The 13,316-nt window shown below is 41.2% G+C and overlaps 1 protein-coding gene across 2 annotated transcripts; it reads right to left on the bottom strand.

Moving 5' to 3' along the window:
* Window positions 1-320: 320 nt before the first annotated feature.
* On the bottom strand, window positions 321-7,568 carry atad1a (ATPase family AAA domain containing 1a). Of its 2 annotated transcripts, none has more exons than XM_046351069.1 (10): window positions 7,424-7,568; window positions 6,540-6,787; window positions 6,319-6,417; window positions 6,023-6,143; window positions 5,690-5,890; window positions 5,400-5,506; window positions 5,186-5,275; window positions 5,044-5,094; window positions 4,663-4,835; window positions 321-3,160 (listed from the first exon to the last, which is right to left on the bottom strand). In XM_046351069.1, the coding sequence occupies exons 2-10, from the start codon at window positions 6,711-6,713 to the stop codon at window positions 3,031-3,033; spliced, it is 1,146 nt and encodes a 381-aa protein (XP_046207025.1). In that variant the 5' UTR covers window positions 6,714-6,787; window positions 7,424-7,568; the 3' UTR covers window positions 321-3,030. The 2 variants fall into 2 exon arrangements, with proteins under 2 accessions (XP_046207025.1, XP_046207026.1); XM_046351070.1 differs by lacking the exon at window positions 7,424-7,568 and adding an exon at window positions 7,198-7,393.
* Between the last annotated feature and the right edge of the window lie 5,748 nt (window positions 7,569-13,316).

Genomic DNA, 13,316 nt, shown 5'->3' with positions numbered 1-13,316 from the left:
TTAAGGTCGACAAGACAATGTTGTTCTGATACGGCTTTCTCAGCATGAGGAGCACAGGCTGGTGTGTCTGTATGGATCCTTTTCAGTCTCCACTCAGAGCTGATACCGAACAATGTTGAAGTCTGAGACAAGAAGTGGTTGTGTGATAAAAGCCACCGACAGCCTGACTGAGAGACATCCCTCTCAGCAGGCCTCTCTGATCTACAGTCATTCATGTTCAAATGGAACTGAAAGTTTTCCATTGAGACTCATGTTGTTTACCAAGAGATGGATAAAGTTCTATAATTGACAAGAACTGGGAGGGAACATGGAAGCCTTGCTTTGCTTTTTGACCCACATTTTAATGCTTCTTATGAAGATGAATTGGGTTAGTTGGAAGTCAAAAACCAGATGGCACACATACACATCAACAGTATCACAAGATGTGTTAGAAATGTAAAAATCATTCAACTGCCAGCATCAATTTATCCACGCTTTGGCAAGAACATCTTTGGTAGCACCCTCTACCCTCAGGGAAACCAAGTCAGCCAAAACATTTCGTTTTGGAAGGGCTGTCGTTTGCTTTTAAAAATAGACTCAGGTTTATCTGACCAAATCCAGGCAAATCTTTTCCATTCCAAAATGGGCCCACGAGATTAGCAGGTTTTGTAGAGGTCCAGCAGTCCTCTTATTGACCAAGCCAAATCCTATGGTTATTGTTAGCGCCTACAGAAAACGCATGCAAACATGACTGTCACAGGTGCTATGCAAGCTAGGACATTTTTTGAAAGCCTGGTATGAAGCAGAGGAGTTATATCAGAGATATGCTCTAGAGACAATGATGCACCACAGATTAGGTGAATTAAGGGAAATAATAGTGGGATTACATTTACATTTACATTTAAGTCATTTAGCAGACGCTCTTATCCAGAGCGACTTACAAATTGGTGCATTCACCTTATGACATCCAGTGGAACAACCACTTTACAATAGTGCATCTAAATATTTTAAGGGGGGGGGGTGAGAAGGATTACTTTATCCTATCCTAGGTATTCCTTAATAGTGGGATAGTGGGTGAATAGTGAATAGTGGGCAACCTTGGACAGCATCCAGCCATCCGTGGCTTATACATAGTGAGGATCATCATCAAAAACCAAAACCAGATTATGCAGAGGGAAAGAAAGTGAAAACCAGTGGGAAATAAATACACAGGGAGTGGGACTGCTTAAGCATTTCTAAACAGCTGGATCTGCCCAGTTCCACACAATTTACATACAATGGGGGCCGGGGGGGTATTCAGTGAGCCACATATAACTTGTAGACCCATGTATAATGGGTCTCCTCACAGTTAAGTACAAAAGGTACTGTACTGTGTTTTGTCTGGGGGAATAGTCCGACTCAACACCCAGACCTGCCACTCATACTGCCGACCTGAGAGTAGCGGAGCCACAGCACCCGCCTGTGGTCACTCTTCAGAGGAAACTCACTGCCTCCCTATTCACATTACTGAGAGTAGCGGAGCCACAGCACTCGCCTGTGGTCACTTCAGAGGAAACTGACTGCCTCCCTATTCACATTACTGAGAGTAGCGGAGCCACAGCACCCGCCTGTGGGCACTCTTCAGAGGAAACTGACTGCCTCCCTATTCATATTACTGAGAGTAAGTTAAGTAGAGGTCTAATGAGCAAGACTGAGAAAAGCCCATTCCAGAGTTGCATGTTGGAATATTCTGACAAAAGGAACAATCTGCGGAGTCCAAAATAAAATAATGGAACTGTGTGCCTGACTACAGTCCAATTCTACCAGACTGTAGTTGGACAACAATGGTCCTCCGAGAGTAAGGGACTTGAGGTCTGTTTTCTTTTTCCAGGAAATTGATTTCTCACAAGGTGCACAAACCTGGTTTCCCAGGTCAAAATCAGATTCTTGTTTGAAAGACAGAACAGAAAACAGCAGACAATGGGTCACACTAGAGACCAAGGTCTAACTGTAGAACTCTGTCTAGTTTCCATGGAGACAGACTGGAATGATTGACATTTTGAGACTGACTGCTGTGCTGGTCAATACCCATGTACCCATGTTTGAAGGTTGTTGATTATGGAACTGGCAAAAGCACAGCTGCTTTTTCACATTATATAAAGCATAAAATGATTTCGAGAACATTAGATTGTAAGACAGCAGACCAATGAAGGGCATATTACTGTGACATAAAACAAAAGAAGACATGAGGCAGCTACCTTCATCAGTAAAGATTAATCATGTAGTCAGGAGTAGTTTCAATCCAATATTTGGAGACGTACAGTATTAAATACAGTGATGAACATTCAATAAAAAGTAGATTCAGAGTATCAGATTTACCAACTGATTCAACTCCCAGGGACTCTTGGTCTTTGTTAACTGTAACATGTGTACTATTGTGTACCTAATGTTTCTCATTCTATTACTTAGACATGCAGACAACTAGACACTTGGGACAGTTTAGTGCTTGCCCAAAAGAACATTGACAGTGCAAATACAGTAATATTCCTTATTCAGTACTTTTTTAAAGCATGATTAAAAACCAATATTGATTCACATTTTCTCATAAGATGTGTGACACAAATAAATAATAGTAACATTGATGACAGAGTTCTTAGAGACAGACTCTGTCCGGTCCCTCTCACCCTGTGCTGTCTGTTCAACAGCGTTACAGTGGACAGCCCTGCTTCCCAGCTATATGTACAAAGGCCGTTTTCTAAGGCTCTAGTATGTTATGATGACTCCGGGCAATGGGAATATTCTGGGACACTGTGTGGGAGGTTGGAATTAGTTGGTCAACACAATCTGTAACAGTGGACAGACAGTAAGAATTAACTGGACACTGAAGGGTATTGGTGTGGGATAAGAGAAGGGGTACAGAGAGATTGTGGTCCAGGGACATCTCTCTCAGACTGCTTTGGACCACTGTGCTAGGACTGGGAGATGTGTGTGTGTGTGTATGGGGGGGATAAACACTTGGGTCGACCACTGGTCAGTAACAATGCATTTGTAAAGGGTGTCTGAAAGAAAGGTTTAGTCCAGAGGCACCTCTCGGGGTATGAGTTCCTGGGGCATGGTGGCCTTTTTGGACTCCTTCATCTTGTCCAGGCCGAACAGCAGGTCCAGCTGGGTGATGGGCCGCAGACGATCCTCCACCCCTGCTCTGGAGACGGATGGGACAAAGGTCAACCAAAGATGCAGACACACAGTACCAGTCAAAAGTAGATACACCTACTCATTCAAGGGTTTCTTTATTTTTTACTATTTTCTACACTGTAGAATAGTGACAAAAAAGACAAAAAAATATGAAACACATGTTCATCATGTAGTAATGTGGTCATCACCTGGAATGCATTTCAATTAACAAGGTGTGCCTTGTTAAAAGTTGATTTGTGGAATTTCTTTCCTTCTTAATGCATTTGAGCCAATCAGTTGTGAGCCAATCAGTTGTGTTTTAACAAGGTAGGAGTGGTATACAGAAGATAGCCCTATTTGGTAAAATACCATGTCCATTATGGCAAGAGGAGCTCAAATAAGCAAAGAGAAATGACAGTCCATCATTACTTTAAGACATGAAGGTCAGTCCAACTGGAACATTTCAAGAACTTTGAAAGTTTCTTCAAGTGTAGTCTCAAAAACCATCAAGCACCGTGATGAAACTGGTTCTCATGTGGACCGCCACAGGAAAGGAAGCCCCAGAGTTACCTCTAATTAACCTATCCTCTGCAGCAGAGTACCAGCCTCAGAAATTGCAGCCCGAATATATGCTTCACACAGTTCAAGTAACAGACACATCTCAGCATCAACTGTTCAGGGACTGCATGAATCAGGCCTTCATGGTCGAATTGCTGAACGAAACCACTACTAAAGGACACCAATAAGAAGAAGAGACTTGCTTGGGCCAAGAACCACGAGCAACATTAGACCGGTGGAAATCTGTCCTTTGGTCTGATGAGTCCAAATTTGACATTTCTGGTTCCAACCGGCATGTCTGTGAGACACAGAGTAGGTGAACGGATGATCTCCGCATGTGTGGTTCCCACCGTGAAGCATGGAGGTGGTGGTGTGATAGTGCTTTGCTGGTGACACAGTCTGATTTATTTAGAATTCAAGGCACAATTAACCAGCATGGCTACCACAGTATTCTGCAGCAATACGCCATCCCATCTGGTTTGGGCTTAGTGGGACCATCATTTCCACAGGACAATGACCCAACACACCCCCAGGCTGTGTAAGGGCTGTTTGACCAAGAAGGAGAGTGATGGAGTGCTGCATCAGACGACCTGGCCTCCACAATCAACTGACCTCAACCCAACTGAGATGGTTTGGGATGAGTTGGACCGCAGAGTGAAGGAAAAGCATTCCATATGTTTTACTTCATAGTTGTGATGTCTTCACTATTATTCTACAATGTAGGAAATAGTAAAAGTAAACAGAAATCCTTGAATGAGTAGGTGTCCAAACTTTTGACTGGTACTGTATGTGTTTTATGAAAAATGTTGAACCATCACCAGCTTTGAAGAGCTGAAGACTTCTCTTGTTGAAAGTGAAAAACACAAGCACAACACAATGAAGTATACTGTAACTTACAGCTACATTCAGCATAGTAAAAAGGTCAAAGACCAGCAGTTTGATGCTTGAGTTAGAAACAGTAATGGTTGTTACTTGTCTTCCTCGTCCTCCTCCTGCATTTGCTGGGCTATCTGTTTCATCTGCTGCTTGCGGACGTAGTCTCTAACACGGTACATGGCAGCATCGCGACACAGCTCCCTGAGGTCACTGCCTGATGAACCCTCCGACTTCTCTGCTATCTCCTTCAGATTAATGGCATTGCTTAGCTGAGGAAGAGAGGGACAAAGTGTTGGTTTAGTATACAGTACATTTATTCAGGCATGATACTGTAAATCACTATTCCGGATTTCATTGTCATTTCTGATGTTTGTTACTATTTAACCTTGAAATTCATCAACAGTGGATAGATATGAAACAACTCAAACTGGTTGGATATCTGAGAGGAAACGAAGGGATGGAGATGTGTTAGCTTACATTTTCTCCTGCCAGGATCAACTTCAGTATCTCTGTCCTCTGTCTTGTAGTCTACAGAAGTACATAACATAATGAGAGAGTTTTTAACATGACAGTTTGATTATCAGAGTGCATTCACAAGATTCAAGCGTGTATATCTCACTGGTAGGCCCACGTGAAAGGTGGTGGGCATTCTGCGCAGTATGGCTGGGTCCAGATCCTGTGGTCTATTGGTGGCCCCCATCACCATCACCTGCAAGAACAATACCACAACATTAACTAACTGTACAACCAGCAAAGCAAGATATTAAACCAATGGCCAATACTCACGTAAAAGCAAATAAGACAAATCTAACTATGGGAGTTGGTAGTGGTACCTGGCTGCTTGCCCCAGTCTCCAGCCCGTCCCACAAGCTCATAAACTGGGCCTTCATCATGGCTGTGGCCTCATGGTCCAGACTGGAGCGATTCCTCAGGAAGGAGTCTGAAAAATAAGACTCGAAAAGTGAACACAGCCTCAAATATGATTATATAAATGGTTGAGGTTAAAGAAATCAGTAAAGGATATCAATCAAGAGCATTTACACTACTGGATATTTAATGAACGGCTCTCACTAACGGTTCACAAATTAGTTTTAAAACAAGAGAGATACGTAATGACACGCACCAATTTCATCTATGAAAATGATACATGGCTGGATCTTGACAGCCAACGAGAAGACCGCAGCGGTGAGCTTCTGTGATTCGCCGTACCACTTGTCCGTCAGAGTGGAGGGCTGCAGGTTGATGAACTGGCATCCTGAGGCTTTGGCGGTTGCCTTGGCAATAAGAGTCTTCCCACACCCAGGAGGCCCATACAACAACACCCCTGAGGTGGTGACAGAGAGAGAATCAAATCATTTAGCATCAAACTTAATGCCCAAAAGTGTTAATCAAAATCATTTACTTTGGAAGAAAAAAAATATGCAAAATACAAGATGATGTGCCCTGAAGCATTCACCTTTGGGAGGCTGAAAGAGTTTGGATCCAGCCAGTAGGTGTCTCTTCTGGAAGGGAAGGATAACAGTGTCCTGCAGCTCATAAATGACCTCATCAAGCCCTGCAATATCCCTCCAGGACACCTACAGATGAAGAGCAGCAAAATCATTAGGCTTACAACTTTATAAACAATGTGCAAAATGACTCCTTTCGTCTAACTTACTGTACAAAGCACCGATTATGTAACACCACAAACTTGGTAAGTCACAAAAATACAATTTAAATAAGAACTGTCACCATTATATAGATTTCCCTTACCCTCATGCTGCGTGGATCTACCAGGTGAGAAGCAATGTTCATCTCATATTCAGTGAGTTTGACACCCTCCACTCCAATCTGCTTCATCAGCTGCTCTGCCTGGAGGAGGAGATGGATGTCACTCTACTGCTTAACACAATTGATGATTAATCTAACAATAATAAATACATATATATTATGAGATGAATCAGATCTAAAACATAAACAATATGTGCACATACCCTTTTCTTGGCCTGGATCTTCTGTTTATGTGTAGGGTCCATTGCCTCCACCACCCATTTGATGCCGTAGTAGGTGGCAGCTCCAAAGATGGTCAGTCTCACGATCATTCCCACTACTTCATTTCGGGAAAGAGGGCGCATCAACACCTCCTGGGGAATGTCTTTCAGCAACATCTCAGCAACCAGCTGTCAGCCCATTGGCAGAGAATGACAATATGCGGTGCACAGGGAGCTGCCTGAAAGAGAAACTGGAAGCACAAAAGACAGTTTTAAGCTGTACTGTAGCAACTGAAGCAGGAGTAACTTTTCAGCTCAAGCTTAACTCACGTTCACCAATGTCAAAGACGCAAGCCTACACTCCTTAACAGTACATATTGGGCTAAGGTCAAGCTTAATCCTGTAACATACATGACTCATGATTAACGTCATGCTGTTCTACAGTGATTCTCTATGAGATGAAACCACTGTCACGGAACGCCACTCCAGTTAATACAATTACTGCACACTAGCTACAGTCAGCTGCTAGTCTTAACAAAACAGCTCACTAACGTTAGCCAACATCTCACTTCTGTCAACTGCACATCTGACTGCAAACATGTGTTACAAATTCTAATTGCTTACTCTCGTAGTTACGATCGGACATATAACAAACACTCACGATGAAGCTTGCTAGCTACTGTCTTCGGCTTAATTTGGATTGCTATGGATGCTAGTTAGCTACCGTCATCATGAATGCTAGCTAAATAGCTGGCTAGCTACATGTATCGCTAGTTAGTAACGTTAGTCAAGCGTCAAAATAAACACATGAAACTACATATATGCAGTCTCTAGAAAACCGTATGTGATGTCATAAAATAACGAAACAACCCTAGAAATACACTCACGAAATTTAGGCAACCCCACAGCGAACTAGCTAGCATTATGTGAAGTGTTACTGGCACTGTACACCGATCTGAGGCAAAGGTTTAATCCTCAATAGTTCCGGTCTAGTTCCGTATCCGCAACTACCGTTCTTCTTCTTCTTCTGTAGGTTTTATGGCGGACTAAATCCACAAAAGGTGTTTTTGCCGCCAAACAAGGTGCAAAGAAAATCCATACGTAATAAGAAACGAACTTAATCCATCCAAATAAAAATAGTAAATTGATCAATCAAAACTTCCACTTCTTCCTTCTTTCAAATCTCTTTAACTCCCTTTTCAGGCTCTAGGGCCTGAGAGGGTGGTTCGGCTTGTGACAATATTTCACGTAACTCCTTTACCGAGAAATCTTTCAGTGCCAGGAAGTGCTCCACCGCATCCACAATGATTTATATCTTCCTGGACCTTCTCTCCAGTGGCAGTGCCATTAATCACCATAGCTATAAATGCTACAAATTCCACCTTCTTAACCTTTAAAATGTCAGGGTCCTGCTGGTGAAAGTTAACCCCTGCAGACTGCAGTGAAGACCTATCCACCACCATGGACTCTTCAGGTGCACCATTCAAACCCTCAACCCTTTTAACAGCTGCTGCATATGAAATGCTCTAGACAGCCCTGACTTTGGCCAAAGTCAGGGCTGTCTTCATGGATCCCACCACAATTGTAACATGTCACATTTTCATCACTTTTATAACACATTATATGATCTTTTCCACAACTTGGACATCTCAGCTTCTCCCTTCTGCAAACACTTGAAACATGATCAATAGCCTTACAATGATCACACTGCATTGGACTTGGGATAAATGCTCTGACTCTGTAGTTAATATACCCTAACTACACTTGAGTAGGGAGAGACTCCATATCAAAAAACAAAAGAACAGATAAGACTCTTCACTTTTTCTTCATTCACCACACGATTCATTTGACATGCATCAATCACTCCAAGAATATTTTGAATCTCTTCAACATCGACTTCCCACGATGTGCCAGATATAACCCCCTTGAGGGGTGCCCTGTTTCCAAGAGACACACATAACTCTTCAAACTTAAATCAGGTGAGATGCAACACACATTTTTTCTGATATGCCTCTCGTGATCCTTACAGCCTTCACTCTACCAGCACTCTCTCCACCAGTTTGGATATCTCAAATGGATTCCTCAAGATTGGTAATTCGATCAGCTGCTCCTCTTTTACAAACCATACTCCTACAAGATGCGAAGTGACATTCTCATCACTGTACCCTACTTTGCTCCTTTTTCCATTATTTTGGACAAGATTCCAATTCTTCTTGATTCTACAACCATTAGACCGCTTCCGCCATCTTTTTCAGTCTCCCCACTCTCAAAGCCTAGACAAATCACTGTTCCGTCTCCCGACTACAATGCACCACAAATACTACTGAATAATAGTATTATAAAAATTTGACAGGATACCGTGTTCATCACAAATACATTTGTCTATTTAACAAGTAATGACACAATAGCAGTCATCTGAGAGATACAGTATCCTAATTCCACATAGGAGCCACTGGGTGGCATACTTAGCACACTAGATAAAACAGAGAGCAGCACGCTAAGCATGTACAGTGCCTTCAAGAAGGTATTCATACCACTATACAGTGCCTTCAAATTTTGTTGTTACAGCCTGAATTCAAAATGTATTAAATATATTATTTTCTCACCCATCTACACAAAATAGCCCATAACGACAAAGTAAAAACATGTTTATACAAATGTATTGAAGAAGGAAATACAGAAATATCTCATTTACATAAGAGTCACATTCATCATAAGGATCGGACCAAGGTGCAGCGTGGTATGCGTACATTCTTATTTATTTAAAGAATGAAACACTGAACAAACTAAAAATAATAATAATAAAACATTCCGCTATACAAACGAGTGCTGACAGGCAACTACACATAGACAAGATCCCACAAACACCAAAGGGAAATGGCTACGTAAATATGATCCCCAATCAGAGACAACGATAAACAGCTGCCTCTGATTGGGAACCATATCAGGCCACCATAAACATACAAATCACCTAGACCTACAAAAACCCTAAACACAAAAAAACCTAGATAATACAAAAACTAGCGTATCCTAGTCACGCCCTGACCTAACCAAAATATAAAGAAAACAGAGATATCTAATAACAATAAGTATTCATAGTCTTTCTGGGTAAGAACTTTGCACACCTTTATTGTACAATATTTGTACATTTTTCATTAAACAATTCTTCAAGCTTTGCCAAGTCTAAACTGCAACTAGGCCACTCAAGAACATTCAATGTCGTCTTGGTAAGCAACTCCAGTTTTATACTGAGTGTACACAACATTAGGAACATCTGCTCTTTCCAATGACTTAGACTGACCAGGGGAATCGAGGTGAAAGCTATTATCCCTTATTGATGTCACCTGTTAAATCCATTTCAATCAGTGTAGATGAAGGGGAGAAGGCATGTTAAAGAAGGAGTTTTACAATTGAGACATGGATGGTGTATGTGTGCCATTCAGAGGGTGAATGCGCAAGACAAAATATTTAAGCCCCTTTGAACAGGATATGGTAGTATGTGCCAGGCGCACTAGGTTGAGTGTGTCAAGAACTGCAACACTGCTGGGTATTTCACGCTCAACATTTTTCCGTGTGTATCAAGAATAGGCCACCACCCAAAGGACATCCAGCCAACTTGACACAACTGTGGGAAGCATTGGAGCCAGCATCCCTGTGGAATGCTTTCAACACCTCGTAGAGTCCATGTCCTGACGAATTGACACTGTTATGGAGGTAAAAAGGGTGCAAATCAATAGTAGGAAGGTGTTCCTAATGTTTTGTACACTCAGTGTATATATGACCTTGTGTATTAGGTTATAGTCCAGTGTCTATTGGAAAGCTGACTGAACCAGATTTTGCCTGTGCCTAGCCCTATTTATTATTTTTTTATCCAAAACTCCCTAGACCTTGCCGATGACAAGCATACCCATAACATGATGCAGCCACAACAATGCTTGAAAATATGAAGATTGTTATTCAGTGATGTTTTGGATTTTCCCCAAACATAATGCTTTATATTCAGGATATAAGTTCATTTCTTTGCCACATTTCTTGCAGTTTTACTTTAGTGCCTTATTGCATAAAGAATGCATCTTTTGGAATGTTTTTATTCTGTAAAGTCTTCCTTCTTTTCACTCTGTCATTTAGGTTAGTATTGTGGAGTAATTACAATGATGTTCATCCATCCTCAGTTTTCACCTGTCACAGCCATTAAACTCTGTAACTGTTTTAAAGTCACCATTGGCCTCATGCTGAAATCCCTGAGTGGTTTCCTTCCTCTCCAGCAAATGAGTTTGGAAGGACACATGTATCTTTGTAGTGACTGGTTGTATTGATACCCCATCCAAAGTGTAATTAATAACTTCACCATACTCAAAGGGATATTCAATGTCTGCTTTTTTATTTATTTTCCCGTTTACCAATAGGTGCCCTTCTTTACGAAGCATAGGAAAGCCTCCTTGGTCTTTGTGACTGAATCTGTGTTTGGAATTCACTGCTCGACTGAGGGACCTTACAGATAATAGTAAGTGTGGGGTACAGAGATGAGGTAGTCATTCAAAAATCATGTTAAACCCTATTATTGCACGCAGAGTGAGTCCATGCAACTTATTATGTGACTTGTTAATCAAATCTTTACTGAACTTATTTAGGCTAGACAGAACTCAAGACATTTCAGCTTTTCATTTGTAATTACTTTGTAAAAATCCAACAAATATAATTCCTATTTGACATTATGGGGTAATTTGTGTAGGCCAGTGACACTCAATTTAATCATTTTTAAATTCAGGCTGTAACACAACAAATGTTGAAAAAGTGTGAATACTTTCTGAAGGTATTATATATCATTGATTAGGACTCATCAACTTTCACACAATATTAAACCTCCATCAGTCAGACTGACCAGGGGATAAACTATGGCCAGATATATCACATGATATAGTCTTGAAGGAGGCAACAGTATGTTCAGTTTAAAAAAGGATATTGAGACTTGTAGAAAACAAGACAACTTACTACACATTATTTTCCCACTTCATCATCAAATCTGGAACATCTGTAAGGCACTGCACTTTTACCTGATCTGCGTTGATGGTCGCCTATGTCATTGACTTTAAAAGGACTATTTCCTGTTTTACTGTACATGTCTGTGATCTACAGTGAGACGGCCAGCCCTTGGCTTAGAAATAGCGTATGGAGGTTTTAGGGCTGCTAATACTAAAATAGAAGAGTTAGACCTTATCTGACAGAGCACACTTTATTTATCCCTAGTGACAGGCCTCTGAATCGGCTGAGATTATGGGTGTTTGATCTGTCGCCAAGTGCACCATGAAGTCCTGAGATGGATGTAAATAAAGCTTCTTTTTTTTATTTGATTTTCATAAAATCTTCAAGTCCCATGATAGTGGATGAGTCAGTCATTCTAACAGCAGCCAGTCAGATAGGAATGTAACAAACGTGGCTCTCCAGCACGCCACTTAGCACACCCGGGCCACAGGGATTACAATTATCACTGTTTGTGAACTCACATTTGGAGCTGTTGTCACAGCTTGTGATAGGATTCTCTGCAGATATCCACTGATACGGCACAAAAAAAATGTTTTTTGGAGCAACACTGGTGGGGATCCATTGCAACATTGTTGTGAAAAGAAGTTCAAATAAACAGTTGTAATCATTACTGTGTGAATCTATGGGTACTTCAATTACATCTCTAAATTGCTTATCCAAAATTCAAATCCATGCAATTAGCTATAGCATGTACCACCATGTAAAGCCCATCTATTGTTGTTGTAAAACAGCAACCGACTGGAATTGCCAGACACCTTTGGTCATGAAGCTGTTTCATAAAAAAAAGCTATAATCCCCCTGTAGTGCAAAACCAGGTCCCTTGAGAAAGGCAGCTGACAGGGCCATTTTGACGGGTCTGGGCATGAAAGCACAGTGGTGTGTATCTGCAAAGTGCAGCTGGGCCTCTGTATTCCCACAACACCTTGCACCTCGCCTGAAACAGCCAGCTCTCTGGGTGTGGTGAAAAACACATCCAGCTCTCTAACAACTCTCTTTCATGACTTTTTCTAACGACTCTCTTTCATGACTCTTTCTCAGCCTCTCACGTTGTGCTTGAATTAAAAGTAACAACTGCAGTCCCGTGGGAAATATTTTCTCTTTCTTCTGGGGAACATGATGGAGAAGGTTCAGGGAGTGAAATTGTGCACTTCCCAATGGAACGTTATTAAAAATTAAAAATAAAAATCCTCCGAAAACCCATTTGACACTTGGATTTGTTTTTGTGTTTTTTGTTTAAGAGTGCATTTTTATTTCATAGAATAGGACAGTGTTGATGCCCATCTGTACGCTGCTATAGAATAAATATATAGGAAAAAAAATATGTTGGTCACACACCACAGTTAATTACTACATCTCCCTGTGAAAAGATATTACACCTGACAAGGTAAGAACATGTGAGAGTGGATTGCCCAGAGGAGCAAAATATGTATTTGTGTGATTATGAATACCGGCCAAATTAAGTTCTATTTCTCTTCAATGGTAACATTAGGTGTTTTGTACCACTATAAAATATCCTATTGTTTGCACGATGTGCTTCCAAATCAAAACCAGACCACTCAAAACAAGCGCTCAAAGCAGTCCTGAGATATTAATATAGGAGCTCACACGAATGGTATGTGTTTGCTCCTCGTATTTTACAGAGCTGTTCATTAGGCTTGGCATTTAACTAACCTGCAATAAACAGCTGCTAAATGTGCAGTACTTGATGAAATAATGGCAATTCAAATAATAATCCAA

Source organism: Oncorhynchus gorbuscha, linkage group LG05, assembly GCF_021184085.1.
Source record: "Oncorhynchus gorbuscha isolate QuinsamMale2020 ecotype Even-year linkage group LG05, OgorEven_v1.0, whole genome shotgun sequence".
In the NCBI taxonomy this organism is placed as follows: domain Eukaryota; kingdom Metazoa; phylum Chordata; class Actinopteri; order Salmoniformes; family Salmonidae; genus Oncorhynchus; species Oncorhynchus gorbuscha.
Note: the sequence above shows the minus strand (reverse complement) of the source record. Positions and strands in the feature narration are given on the sequence as shown.